Source organism: Falco rusticolus, chromosome 4, assembly GCF_015220075.1.
Source record: "Falco rusticolus isolate bFalRus1 chromosome 4, bFalRus1.pri, whole genome shotgun sequence".
In the NCBI taxonomy this organism is placed as follows: Eukaryota; Metazoa; Chordata; class Aves; order Falconiformes; family Falconidae; genus Falco; species Falco rusticolus.
This window is the reverse complement of record NC_051190.1, coordinates 27,097,942-27,112,094: the sequence shown is the minus strand read 5'-3', so window position 1 is coordinate 27,112,094 and position 14,153 is coordinate 27,097,942. Positions and strand designations below refer to the sequence as shown.

At 47.6% G+C, this 14,153-nt stretch overlaps 1 protein-coding gene across 2 annotated transcripts; it reads left to right on the top strand.

Moving 5' to 3' along the window:
* Positions 1-4,413: 4,413 nt before the first annotated feature.
* On the top strand, positions 4,414-13,026 carry C1QTNF8 (C1q and TNF related 8). Of its 2 annotated transcripts, XM_037387344.1 has the most exons (4): positions 4,503-4,588; positions 7,386-7,504; positions 10,337-10,577; positions 11,299-13,026. In XM_037387344.1, the coding sequence occupies exons 3-4, from the start codon at positions 10,352-10,354 to the stop codon at positions 11,844-11,846; spliced, it is 774 nt and encodes a 257-aa protein (XP_037243241.1). In that variant the 5' UTR covers positions 4,503-4,588; positions 7,386-7,504; positions 10,337-10,351; the 3' UTR covers positions 11,847-13,026. The 2 variants fall into 2 exon arrangements, with proteins under 2 accessions (XP_037243242.1, XP_037243241.1); XM_037387345.1 differs by lacking the exon at positions 7,386-7,504 and having other exon boundaries at positions 4,414-4,588.
* Positions 13,027-14,153: the final 1,127 nt, after the last annotated feature.

Below are 14,153 nucleotides of genomic sequence, written 5' to 3'. Positions count from 1 at the left end.
TCCAGGGCTCTGACCTACGGGGGATGGGCAGCTGCTGGGCAGTGGCATGGTGGTGCAGAATGTTTACCCAAAGGGGTCCACAAGAAGGCTGGAGGGGGACTTTTTAACAAGGATATGCAGCAATAGAACAAGGGGTGATGGCTTTAAGCTGAAAGAGGGCAGATTTAGATCAGCTATCAGGAAGATTCTTCGCTGTGAGGGCAGCGAGGCGCTGGCCCAGGCTGCCCAGAGCAGCTGTGGATGCCCCATCCCTGGCAGGGCTCAGGGCCAGGCTGGACGGGGCTGGGGGCACCCTGGGCTGGAGGGAGGGGTCCCTGCCCACTGCGGGGGGTTGGAACTTGATCTTTAGGGGTCCTTTCCAATTCAAACCATCCTGTGATTCTATGATTTAGGAGCCGGGGCACATCAGCATATGGAGCAGAGATGGAGAACCTTTCTGAGGACCGCGGCTGAGATGTCCCCTGCTCGGGTCAGGAAGGAAGGGAGGCTTTGAAGAGGTTTTTCAAATGCAGAGAGCTGCCCAAGGTGCTCTCACATCTCATCCCTCTTTACATAAGGCAGAGGCTGTTTCCAGAAAAAAAAAAATAAATAAAATGACCTGGCCAGCACATGCCCCCGTGGACTGGTGAGGGGTTGAAGTGCTGGGGTCTGGGGCAGAGCAGGAGGACTGCAGGGGAGGAATATTTAAACCATCACATTGTGCCCTGAAGTGGGGAAGGGCACTGCAAGAGGACAAAACACACCTTTCCCCTCCTGATGTTCTCAGGACTATCAAAGCGTTGCTTTTCTTTGTCAGTCTTAGTGCAGGAATGATGCAGGAGCTCACGCTGTACAGGGTGCCCATCGCTTTCAACCTCCTCTTCTACAGTGAATGGGAGGCTGCTGCAAAACAGAAAAAGAAAACAGAAAGAAAAAAAACCCCAAACCACCAAACAACCCAAATTCAGAGTCTAAACCTAGTTTTAAATAAAGCCACCCATTTGCTTTTTTCCAAGAGCTGGGCATGACCAAGTGTGTGATTTCAGCTACGATAGTGTGGGCACTAAAATCAAGCACCACTGGTGCAGCGCTGCTCTACCCCGGTGCCGGGAGGTGTGGGGTGTTCAGTGTGCTCTGATCCCCCCACATCTGCTCCCCGCTGGCCCCAGAGACTTGGGCTCAGCAGTCCCTCGGACAAGAGCAAGCTGTGCCGCATCCCACATCACCTCCTGGCTAAGGGCTGACGCTGCCGGCGGGCAGCAGTGTGCCATGCTGGGCTTGGGTCTGTGCCATGAGCACAGGGTCTGTGGCAGCCGCCGGCTTTCCTGAGGGTCACACATGTGGCCAGGACCACTGTGTGCTGCTCAGTAGGTAGGCCAGCCCAGGCAGGACAGGGCTGGGCAGCTTCTCTAGGGTGCCCTCTGCTCAGCCTCCTTCGGAGAGGGTCTCCATGCCTCCCACGCCTCAGAGAGCCTTGTGGCACCCCAGCTGCCGTGAGCCCGGGGAGCCGGTAATTCAGTCCCAGTTATGTGAAACAGTGGCAACTTGCTGTCCAGCCATTTCTGGGTGTCCTGGAAAAATTAGGGCAAAGCACACCCCCAGCAGATAGGCAGTGGTGGGAGAAGACTCTGCAAACACACACTGAGGAAGATTCACCCTTGTGCTTGTGTTTGACCTTCCCTGCCTTTCCTGTTCATAGGATGTGACCCCCAGCACATCCTGCCAGGAATGGTTTGGCATAAGACGTTATCCCCTAAACCTGTGAAGCAGGGAGGGAAAACGGCAGCTGCTCATCACCCTGCTGAGGCTGGCCCCGGACCTGCTCATGCAGAAGCGAGGTGCTTTGCCAAGAAGCATGGAACCGTGGGGGCGACACCTTCCCTTAGCACTGGCCTGTTCCCAGGCGTGTGGCCGTGCACCTGCACCTTCCCCCAGCACCACTGCAGGGGCAGTTTCCATTGCTGCTGCCCTTCAAGACACTTTTGCCACCTTTACAGCTCATGCACAAAAGCCAGAGATTTTATCATGGGTTTGTGTTTTTTTCTCCTTTCTCCTGCCTAAAAAGATGCTGAAATCTCCCAAAGCAAAATTATTTCCATGTGATCCCAGCACTTTCTCTCTTGGCTGGAACGCTTGCTGTGGTTTTGGGGCTGTGGTTTTTTTGATACATTTTTTTTTTTCTATTCACAGATTTTTTGGTCTTCATTTCCATCGTTGTGAGAGGCACCGTGCAATCCGACAGACTGCCTGTGAGTCCTAAGGAAACTAGAGCAGGACAAAAGCACAGGAACCCAGCACAAGTTGATGCAAGCAAAGAAACAAAACAAAAAAAAACCAACAACCCAAACCCTGTTTTTGCAAACAGCCTAGCTGCTGGGTTTCATAAGGAGTCGGCCTGACTTTCAGTGTTTCATTTGGACTCCAGCTAGGAAGCTGCAGCTGCCATCGAGAACTGAAATACCTGGATGAACAGCAGCTTTCATATTATGCATCCTGCTAAGCAACAGCAAGGACAGTAAGAGACAGGGGTTCTGAGTCACAAGGTAAGTTACACGGATCTGAATAAGTTGGGGAAAAAAAATACTATTGCTATAGGGAACAAAGTGTTCCTGCCCTGCAGAGGCAGGTTGCTTGGATGAGTCATAAAGAGAGGTGCTCTGCCCGTGCTGCTTGTCTTGCTTTTTCTGCTTCACTGCAGCAGGCAAAGTAAGTGCAAGGCCAGGTTATTGCTGAGCTGGCTTTAACATGTTCCTGCTAACACTCACCATTCCGTTAACCACCCGCAGCACTCCAGAACAATGCTTTCTCCTAGTCTGATTTTGCACTTAGCTGTGTCTGGGCGGTGGGACGGGGATGGTGCCTGATCTGATGCAGGCTCCTCCGCTGCTGCAAGAGCCCAGGGCAGGAAAGAGCCTTTTCCTGGCATCCTCTGCAGACATGGAAACTTTCAGGGGACTTGGCTTTTCCAGCCTTGCCAAGCAACAGTAGCTGTTTGAAATGTGCTGCTCGCTCCTGAGACGGGGTTTGCAGCGGTGCTGGGACAGGATGGTCCTGCTGCTGCCAGCACCTGTGTCCTGGTGCTCCCACCCACGCTGGTGGGACAGCACCCGCTGCAGGGACACTGCTGCACGCTTTATTTCAGCACACAGACAGCCAGGTTCCCAGAGCAGCTGAGTTAGTAGCGGCAAGTCACGGGAAAGCTGCTTTTCTTCTGGGAAGGGTGAAGAGGGTTGGGTGCCATCCACTTCATCAGGGTGATTTGCTCTGTTGGAGAAGCTGCCCTGGAAATGACTTACTGTAACTCGCCTGTGCCTCAGCATCGCCAGGCTGAATCACCGCCCGGGCTTGCCATGGGGCTGGGAGCGCTTTCTGGGAGCCGCCCAGCCCAGAGCAAGGCTGTTTCAAGGACATTGCAGGCATGTTCCTGGCATCAGAGCTGCAGGCAGGGATGAGGAGGAAAGAGGGAAGAGCTGTTTACTTAGGAACAGGCAAACATCCTTTTTCTCCCTGTCTGCATGAGGTAAGTGTGATAACAGCCCCTGTCACAGACCAGGCAAGGTGGTACCACACGAAGATGCAGGTGCCCACCTGCACGGGACCATTTCCATACAGGCACAGCCTCGCCCTCCACAGCACCTGCAGGGGACTGTGTTAAATCCACAGAGCCCCCCAGGTCTAAGCGTGTACAGGTAATAGGAAGGGATGCTTGCTTGGGATCCTCGTTTCTTCCTACGTCTGGCAGATGAAATCGCAGCTGGATGTAGCACATGGTGACTGCATGGGCTGCTGCTGCTCAGGGACAGCTGCTGCTCAGGGACAGCCTCTCCTGGGACAGAGGAATTAGGGCAATCCACCCTCACTGGAAACAGGCACATGCTAAAAAAGCACCAGAAAATAAACCCCAAACCAAACAATTAGAAATGGAGCTACAAACTTGCTGACCAAATCTTCACCCAGGCCATTCCAAGTAGGGATGCAGCTAACACCCCCCAGCCCCCTCCATATTTGAATCCTGGCTTTGCCTCCGTCCCTGCCCTGCTCCCATCTTGCAGGGCTGGAAGCGACCCAGCTGTCTCTAGCAGCACGGCCAACTCCTCTCCCGTATCACCCCAGCGCGTTGTATAAACACTGTGGACAAGAGGGCGTTAACATCGGTCATCTGCAAATCACTACAGACAGTGGAAAATTTTAAACCGCGTTGCTTTTTGGGATCCAAATACTCTTGTCTGTGAGCCCTCAGATCACTTCACGGCTGCAGACAGACTCCTGGTGCTCAGCCTAAGTGAGGCATCTCTGTGGCATCGTGTCAGAAAGGCATTGCCCTGTGCTCAGCTCTGGCACCACCGGCAGAGGAGCACCTGAGCTGTCGTGTCTTCATCTTGGAAAATGCACAAGTTCCTTCAGTGTTTTGGGCTTTCTGCAATAAGTTGCTCATGAAGAAATTTTAGATCCTCCTAGGGAAGAAAATAACAAAAATCTGAACAAATCATTTCCCGAGGAAGTCCAGTGTCCAGACAAACCTGGCCCTAACGATGCCTCATTTCCTGCTGCTGGTGATGCAGGGAGCTCTGGAGCAGTGAGGAGGTCGAGGCTTGAAAGAAGACAAAAGGTAAAAAAGCAGAACTGAAATATTTTCCAACTCTGGAATGATGCCGAGGTTTGCGGCCGACACATCCATGTGTTTTCCATCTCTATGGTGCGAGAAAGGTTTTAGTCTTAACGGCCCTCTTGGGTTTTCAGTCAGGACTTGTCGCTAATTAAAATGGGCAGTGACTGGCGTTGTCCTGTCCACTGTGAATTTAAAGCAAAGATAGTCATAGATGTTTTTCCGAGTAAAGCCCTAGGAATAACAGGAAGGAAAACATTAGCAGAAATTTAAAGTGCAGCTCAGGGATCCAAGAGCAATTTTTGCCTCGTGAACTCTCAATATTGCAGCATGTGTGCTCAGCACAGTTACTAGTGGGATTTATTCTTCGAACATCCCTGCAAGGTAAGGACATATTTCCACTGTACCCAGTGGAAACATGGGCTGGGTAAATTAAGGTAGGTCTGTGCCTTTGCCATGACCTAACCTCCCACAGCGGCTGCCCACAGTGCCAATGGACCAGGCAAGGTCTGGCCAACGTCACAAACTCCACATTGCTAACCAAAGGGAAAACCTTTTGGGCCAGCCTCCAGGCTGGCTTGCTTTGCCTTCTTGCTTTATTTTCTCCATGAGCCAAACAAGCAAGCTATTTTTGCAGATACTATGGGGATTTCTTATCATTTCTATTGCCCAGATGTGTTACCCTATATCAAAGTGTTAAAATTCTTCAGGTACACAGAATGATTAAGAAGCTTTGCATGAGCAAATGTGCCTCGTACATAAGCTGTCTACCTTGAGCTATAAGATTAAACTCAATCATGAACCAAAAAAAAAAAAAAATCAATCAAGATGCTCTCTCCAGCTGTAACAGTGTCAAGAAAATATATTAAATAAGAATTTGCACACAGGAAGAAAGAATCACATAATTTAACTCCCTGAACTAGAACTAACGGTTTCTACCCTTCTCTAGCAAAGGTTCGTGGTATCTCTAAGGTCTTGCTTGGGAGGAATTTGGCTTTAGTGGCAGTCACTGGGAATGCCAGGTGTCACTGGAAAGCCAGCACTTCCCATGCAGGTCATTCATAGCAGGTAAACCATGTGTAAATAAAAAGTTTGATGGATTATATTTAAGTCAGGGTATTTCCAAGGTCAGCTCAGAGGAAAAATACATCATTTAATCCTCTGTTCTGCTTTGGACTGAGCATGGTAGAAAGCAGCATCCCTGGCTTGGGCACTGCATCTTCACCAGCACTGCGGGGCAGCAGCCCTTAAGGGGTTCACATTGCCAGCTCCAGTTAAAGACACACCCCCCCTTTCAAAAGGGTCCAAACAACGGGAGTGTTTGAATTTAATGCAAGGAGACTGGTGTTTTAAATGGCTTTTTCTTCTTGTTTTGGGCCAGGCAGAAATACCTGAAAAAACAATCCCTTTTGGTAATATTTTAATATTGTCTTTTGACGCAGGAATTCAGAGGAGAAGAAAAGGGACAGAAAGAGCAGAGTCTTTTTAAAACCTTAGCTAAAGGATGGTTTCAGTCAAAGAAACCTTTCATTATGTTTAAAGAGGTCTCCAACAGTAACATACAGCCTAATGTTATAACGTACACAACCCCCAGCAATCCTCATCAAAACTCACTGATATGAACTGCCTTTTCATCAGGTTCAGGTGTCTCATTCCATCATTCATAAATTTTCATTTGGTTTGCCAAAAATATTGCCCAAAAGATAGATCTACCCATTTAGCACATGCAGAATTTCCTCCTCAGCATCAGATTAAATTCACACTTATTGCTGGGTTTCATCCTGGTCCCGCTTGCAGAGGCTGGGGGCTGCCTGTGCCTCCTGGCTTTGGAGTGTGGCGGCCTGCAAGTGTTTTGGGAAGAGCAAATAATTTATCTTGAAATTACCTATTGCAACTGAACAGGCTGCACGCTCAGCCCATGGTGAGTTTTCTGCTTCGCAAGCATTATACAGGAAGCATCAGGAGCATCAAAACAATTTACGTTTTTCTACATGTCGCTGCAAGCTTTTCAACTGAAACGTTTCAAACTCATCAGCTGTCAATCAACTGTTTCAAAATGAACCTGAGCTAAAGCAGAGCCAAAGAAACCAAACTAAAAGCAACAGTTTTGCAAGACTGAGGGCTGAGACCATCTTCCTGCCCTCAGGGAAAACATTTACAGACTGCATCGCTTCCAAAGACAGGAGACCAGTTCTCCTCCCAGCCATTAGGATGTCTGTGATCCAGCATCATCTCTGGGGTTCTCTACCAAACTGCAAAACCAAGTTTTCTGAATCGAACCAGTTTGCAATTTGCAGGTTTCCAGCCCAGAAGTCAAAGACAATAATTTATAGTTCCAGATTTAATCTGTTGCTTTCAGGATGCGCCTGTCCATCTCCAGAGAGGTGTCATGAAGGATGACCAAGGAGGAACGTACTCAGTTTTGCAGCCTCAGGGCTCTCAGTGCAGTACTAATGCATCATTTCAGGCACTAACGAGTGTGTCAGATGGCGGTGGGGAGGAGGATGGATGTTCGCCCCATGCAGGGATCTGAATGATGTGTGGAAGAGGCAGTGTCCCAGCCTGGGCGCTGGTGAGTCATGGCCACAGTGGAGCGAAGCCCAGTTTGTTGTTCACTGTCTTCTGAAGAAGATAAACCTGTGCCACCGAAGTAAAATCCATCATCTCCACATTTGACAAAATAAGGTCACAATAATTATCTTTAAGGGAAAAAACATATGGCTAAAGCCAACCTCTTGCTTCACCTCACAGATCTTAAGTTACAAGTTTCATCCTTTTTATATCTATTTTTTTTTTTAAGGTATTAGATTTGACTTCACTGCTACCACAAGCATTATATTTGCTTCTCCTCTGAAATTTGGCTCAAATCATTCTTTTCTCCAGATTGACACAATCTCGTTCCAAGGAAACCCTTACCAGGTTTGTTCCCTTTCCTGCTGCACATTTGATTTCTCTGGTTTGAGGTTCTCCTTCACCTGACTTCTGGGTTTGTGCTGCGTGTCTTTCAAACATGAACCCACACTGCTGGATCCATCATTCTTTTCTTGCAGTCCTCTTGGGCTCTTTTCTCTCTGCTTTTTTCCTGATTTACATCTTCCCCTGTCCTCTGCCTGTTACGAGCGGACTGTGGATCTGAAAGTCTGTTCAAATGCATCATTACGGTTTCACCTGACCACGGATATCACAACCAAATACATGTCAGGCAATGGAATTGTGTGATGCCATTTAAACAAAACAAAGCTGAAATATGATCTTTTTAAGATTTCTTGAGGGAAAAGACAACATTTGTTTTAAAAACCTTCAGTCACTTTAAATCCTTTTAAATGCCAGGTTGCCGAGCTAACCTCACTGACTGGTGAAGGAAAATGTAGTGGGGAGTGTCAGCTCTAGGATGCCCTGAATTACCTGGATCGTTGCATCATTTGCCCCCTTTTTTTTTTTGTTCCAAATGCTATTTCTAGGTGATAACTTGAGTAACTGTTCTTTCATGAATCACACAAGCAGCCACAAATTCTTCAGTGGGTGCTTGGATTGCTGTGATGTAAAACCTGCACAACCCGAACACTGGGTTTTTTCAGCCAGACTTTTTTTTCCCCTTAACTTCTAAAAATAGGAAAGTCATTCATTTTTGGGACAATAATGGCCTATAAAAAGGTAATTTCTTCATATTTATTAATCCTTTCCCTTCTGCCTGTTATGAATATCCCTCCTAATGAATGCTCTTTCTCCTTCATGAAGGTATTATGAGCAATTATGTCCTCTGGCTTTAATGTTCTGATAATGTAAACACACACCCTATGTTTTATCCCCAGGATATCGACTACCCACACTCCCCAGAAGGGCTAAACAGCTTTCAGTCCCAGAGAGGGTATATTGGCCCCAGGACTCTGAGCAGACACAGGGTCTTCTTTAGACCACCATGTATATGCACAAACATTAATTTCTGCAGAGACCCCAGAAACACTATGCAGACCCCAAATGCCCCCCCTGCAGTGCAAACTTTCTGTTCTGGTGACACACAGGCTGGTTATTTATGACCCCTGCTGTCCATTTAGCCTTGCATTGCTGTTCCTGTTCGGCAGCACAAAGATGGCTTAAGTGGATGAAAATTAAAAAGGATCTAATGGAAATGAAATTCAGGCCCTGAACGCTGACATAAAAGGAATATTGATCCCTCCTCAGACTTGTACCTAGAATGAGGTACAACAGAAAGATCATTTCAAGTTATGACAGATATGATGAAAGAACTTTCACTGCTGTCAGAAGGAAAGTTAAGTTGCTGCTAATAAGTACTCATCAGGTTTCCAGGGAGCTGGGTTACACCAAGTCATAAAAGGTGTGAATTACAGTTCTTTTGGGGCAGGTAAGAACTAGAAGAAAGCATCTCCCAAGAATGCCAGTACAGCTCAAGTACCTTGCCCCATACTGACACTTTTTTTTTTTTTCCATCTTCTCTCAACTGGTTCATTTTGTGCCCTGTGAAGCCTTTGCAGCGCTCCAAGGCAGGAATCCCTCCCCCTGCAGATGGGACCTGTGTGTTCACTGAGCTATTTCTGAAAGTCAGGACATCCCACCACTATCTTCCTCACCTATTCCAGGAATTAAAGCTGGTAGAAGAGAAGCTGTAATAGCTGTTCCCAGCCCGAGGTCAACAAGAGTCCATCTGACTAATTGGAGTTTGGATAAAGTTCAAAAAGGCATCGGTCCAAAATTTGTCTTCTATGAAACACCTCTGCAATCGGTAGAATGGCACTAATTATCCATGATACAAGGAGGTAGTTGCCTGTCTCCAGCTCTACTCCCTCCCTAGGGAAGAGGCTGATGGGGAGCTACAGAAAACTCACCCCCTTTGCACCACCTGAAACATTTTCCTTCTGTTCCTTTCACCCAGCATTCAGGGCCATTGGAGCTTGCCAGTAGCAGATGAAAATGTAATAGATGATCTCAAAAACTAGTGCTTGTGCACAGCAAATCCAAGTTCAGTCTGTCTGTTGCAGCTATTTGGCTTTCATTCTGTGCGTTGGAAAATAAAAATGGGAAGCGAACACAGAAATTCTGCTAGGAAGAGCACAGGGGTATGGTCAAAGACACAAACTGCCCAGCAAAGTCACCTTGAAAAGAGGTCGCCAGCAAGAGGCTGCGAGAGACTAGCTAAATAGACAAATGTTAAATAGACAAATGCTAAATAGACAGATCCTTTTGATTTCTTTTAGTTTCATTTCCCTTCAGGTTTTTCCTCAAAAAAAAAATCCAGTTTAGGCTCTATATATTTAAATCAAGTTTCATTTTCTGCATCTGATTTTGACTTTTTCAGGATGGCAATGCAATAAAACCAGCAGAGCCAGCGCTTTGTGTCTTTTACCCAGCACCTTTTGCAATGGCTGTTCCAACAGCAGCCAGGCAGCAAATGTGCCTTGGGCAGAGCTTGCTATGACAGCTATAAGAATCTCAGCCTTAGCTGCCCATCTCAACAGGTTTGGGATTTTTTTATTATTATTTTTATTTTGTTTACCTGGTGCCTCTTGTCAGATATTTCAGCTGTGGGTAATGAGACAGGGATTGCCTTTTCCGTTGCTTGTAAGCAGTACACAGTGGGGCACCCTTCCTACCTGGAGCCTCCCAATGCCACTACAAGATAAGCTAATAATTAATCAGAAGAAATGCACCTCGTGGTAACATTAACAGATGGCCCATCAGAAGCTCCGATTTGAATCACCATGTTAATCATTTCTATTCCTTTGCTCGGTCCAGCTGGCTCCGCTGAAGATGAGTGCTGTGCTTCTCCTGCTCGTGGTGTCCACCATGAACGTCAGTGCCCTGCTGGAAAAGGGTCAGCCGAGGCGAGAAGCACGGCGCCTCTCGTGCGTGCGATGCTGCGGGCCTTCAGAGCAGCCCACCTCCATCATCTCCTCACGGTACACAAGGATGAGCAGCGACCCTGCCTATTCGGTACCCAAAGTCCAGCCCACTATAGATATCACCATCCTCAAAGGTGGGTAAAGCTGACTACAGTGGTAATATCCTTTACCTGACTTGCTCACCCTCATTTTGCAAGCTGTGCTCCTCCCTACACCGAGAAACTCATCCATCTTATATTGACCATAAGAGAAGGTCAAGGGGTGCCAAGGCACGGGCTATATGTGCGTGCAAGTGAGAAGAGTAGGCAAAAATCTCTAATCCATCAAAAAGCAGAATCACTGGGAGCTCAGGTTAGGTCACACTAAAAACCAGATGCAAATGTTATCACAGAACTACTAAATGGAAGAGTTAGAAACTGGGAAAGATGCTCACTCACTTTTTCCATTGCACATTTGTCTCGGCCAGGCAGGCAAACAAAAGTTAACTGTGTAATACCGATGTGCCAGGAGTCCCGTGAGTTGGGGTACACAGAACAAACCCAACCTCCTCCCCCAGGTCCAAATTCAACCTCAGCAAAATGAGTAACCTCTGCACCGAGGGGCTGGGCTTACGCATGCTGGAGTCACATAACGGGGCTGGTCCAGCTGTGGAACTCCACAGCTGGACACGGATCATCGGCACCAAAGGCTCAGTGAGGCCAAGCTTTCAGCTGGCATTTGCATCATTTGAGGATGAGGAAGGTGCCACTACCTGACCAATGCCTCCAGACCCCTGTACTGGTAAATCAGAGCTGTCTCCAGCAGGATGTGCCCGCAGCTTGGCCTTCACATGCTTGTTTTTCTTTACACTTGCAGGTGAAAAGGGTGAAATGGGAGAGAAAGGGTACCCCGGGCCAGTTGGGAAGGAAGGAGAAAGAGGGCTTCGTGGCTTCAATGGACGGAAGGGACAGAAGGGCCAACCTGGCCCACAAGGCCATTCCTGCAAGCAGCTGTACGCTGCCTTCTCTGTGGGTCGGAGAAAACCCCTTCACAGCTCAGACTACTTCCAGCATGTCACTTTTGACATAGAGTTCGTGAACCTCTACAAGCACTTCAACATGTTCTCGGGGAAGTTCTTCTGCTATGTGGCAGGGATCTACTACTTCAGCCTCAACGTCCACACCTGGAACTTCAAGGAGACCTACCTGCACTTGATGAAGAACGAGAAGGAGGTGGCCATCCTCTATGCCCAGCCCAGCGATCGGAGCATCATGCAGAGCCAGAGTCTGATGCTGGACCTGCAGGAGGGAGAGGAGGTCTGGGTGAGGCTGTTCAAGCGGGAGCGAGAAAACGCCATCTACAGTGAGGAGTCTGATGTTTATATCATCTTCAACGGCCATTTAATCAAGCCAGCCATAGAGTAGCCATTTGTCAGCTTTAGGCTCAAAGCTTTGGTAGATACATTAGTGTCTCCCCTCTTAGAAACGCATATGTCTAGTTCCACTTGGAACGGTTACAGGCCTCCTGGCCTGCTGACAGGGCGGTCTGTCCATGCCAAGGAGACCTGTGTGGGTGGAGGTGACTGTTTCAAGGCGATGCAAGCTACACAAGCGCTGAGAAGGCTTCAGCCCCTATGTGCCCTGGAGAAGACACATGCAGGAGGCCCTAGTTCTTCAGCCCTGTATAAATCCCCAGTAAGATCCCTAAAAAGTTTGCCAAGCCAGTAGCAAAAATGTAATTTCTTTGCTCTGCTTTAGAGAATACATTTCAATTACATCTGAGGATCGTCTTCAGATGCCAGTTATCTGGGTGCTCATTAAGGAATATCATTACCTCTATACCACCACTTGGGTATCTGTGCAGGGTGCAATATTGCTAATCAGAGCCCACACTCCCCAGCGTCAGGTCTGCTCCACTCAGGTAGGCAACAATGCACCAGTGTTAAGAACAATATTTTGCACAGGACATTTACTCTAAATCACATTTTTTGTTCCATTTCATATATTATCGCATTCTGCAAGCATAATACTAGAATTAGATAAGTAATAGCACATCAGTCTGGCCAAGCTTTTTCAGAGGCACATAGTTTCAAGCAAAGCTGTAGCCACATGCTATAATTTTGCTAGACCGTACTGCTAGCAATACTCACACCAGCACATCCACCACGGCTGGGAATGTGCGTATTGCCCATTTTAAGGAAAATGGTGAGCCCTGCCTTAGGATCCAATTTGAGTGCTCATTGCCAAGCTGGAATTTGAGGCCATGTTCATGTCTGATAATTACCACCTTAATAGCACCCTCATTTCTGGAAAGTGCAGAACACTGGAAACTAAAAAGGTGCTTTACTGCAGTGATATTTTAGGGGATTTGGTTTCTTTTTTCCTAAAACGTTATTGACGTAACAGGGGAAAGGTACATGCAGCAGCAAGAAACATCATTTCCCCCAGTTCCCTCTTACCCATTCCCCCAGTCTGTTTGCATCCCCAGCCATTTGTATGAAGGATGCATGGAAAGCTCTCGCTAGGCAAACCGCTTCACTGCTGTACCTCGCCTTTCCACAGCTGTTTGGAAAAGTAGCTGAAATAAAGATATTGCTTGAGTACACTTGCTTTGAGTGTCCTGGTTTTGTTTTGTATTTTTTTTTTCTCCATATCCTTTGTCACAGTGCAGGGCTAAATGCACTAGACCAAACATCCATTCCATGTAACGGTCTTGGGTGGCAATTGTAGTTACTTTAACACCAAAGGACTCCAGAAACCAGACTGACACCAACTCCTCTCTTTGCAGGCTAGTAAACAGCCATCATCAAGTATGAGGATGGAGAGAGAGGGGTTAATGACACCTTGCTGCAAAATAAGTACCAAATCTTTCAGATCTCACAATCTTTGTGAAGATAGGAACTTTTAAGAACCTATCTGCCAAGTAAATGCATGATGAAAATGGGTCTACAAGCCCTGAAACATGTCTGCTCCTGCTTCCTTCATAGCCTGCAACCCTGGAAGGGAAAAGTGGGAAACTTGTCTAGCTTTAAAAAACACTCCCAAGGGCATTTAATGCAGATCCTCCACCGACCTGCTCTCAGCTGCCCCGGCTGCTTGGGTCAGGCCATTGCACAGCATTTCCACCTCACCCTCCTTCTAAAAAAGCTTCTTAATCATCTGTTCCCACCAGGGTGATGGTAAAAGCCCTGATGGCTGCATTGCTTGTTTGCAGATACCACTTAGTGCTGAGAGCACCAACAGGGAGACACAAGCCCTGAGCAAACACACATGCCAGCAGCAGCCTTCCCACTGCACCGGACCCAGGACATTTGCAGACTCTTCCCCAGCCATGTCCCAGCTGTGAGAGCCACAAAAATCTTTTTTCCTCTCTTTTGTCCTTAATCCTAATCATCCCCCACTCAGACCTAGATTTTGCAGCTACAGAAAGTCATACTCTGGGTGCAGGGTACCGCTGGCCAAGGACCTCATGAGATTCCTGCAGGGGAGCAGGGATGCTGCACTAGGGCTGATGCGGCTGCAGGGCTGCCCACCATTCCTCACACATCAAGCAGTTTCACCACAGGTTCAGCTCACTCCCACCTGCAGTTCACTGCATTGAGTGTAATTAAAAAGAAAAGAAGGATCCAGCTGGAGTTATTGACAGTGCTTAATCCAGCACTGGGAAAAAAAACGCACCCAGAATGTGTTTATGTTCAATCCACACTGGTTTTGGAAAAGTTACTTTCTACT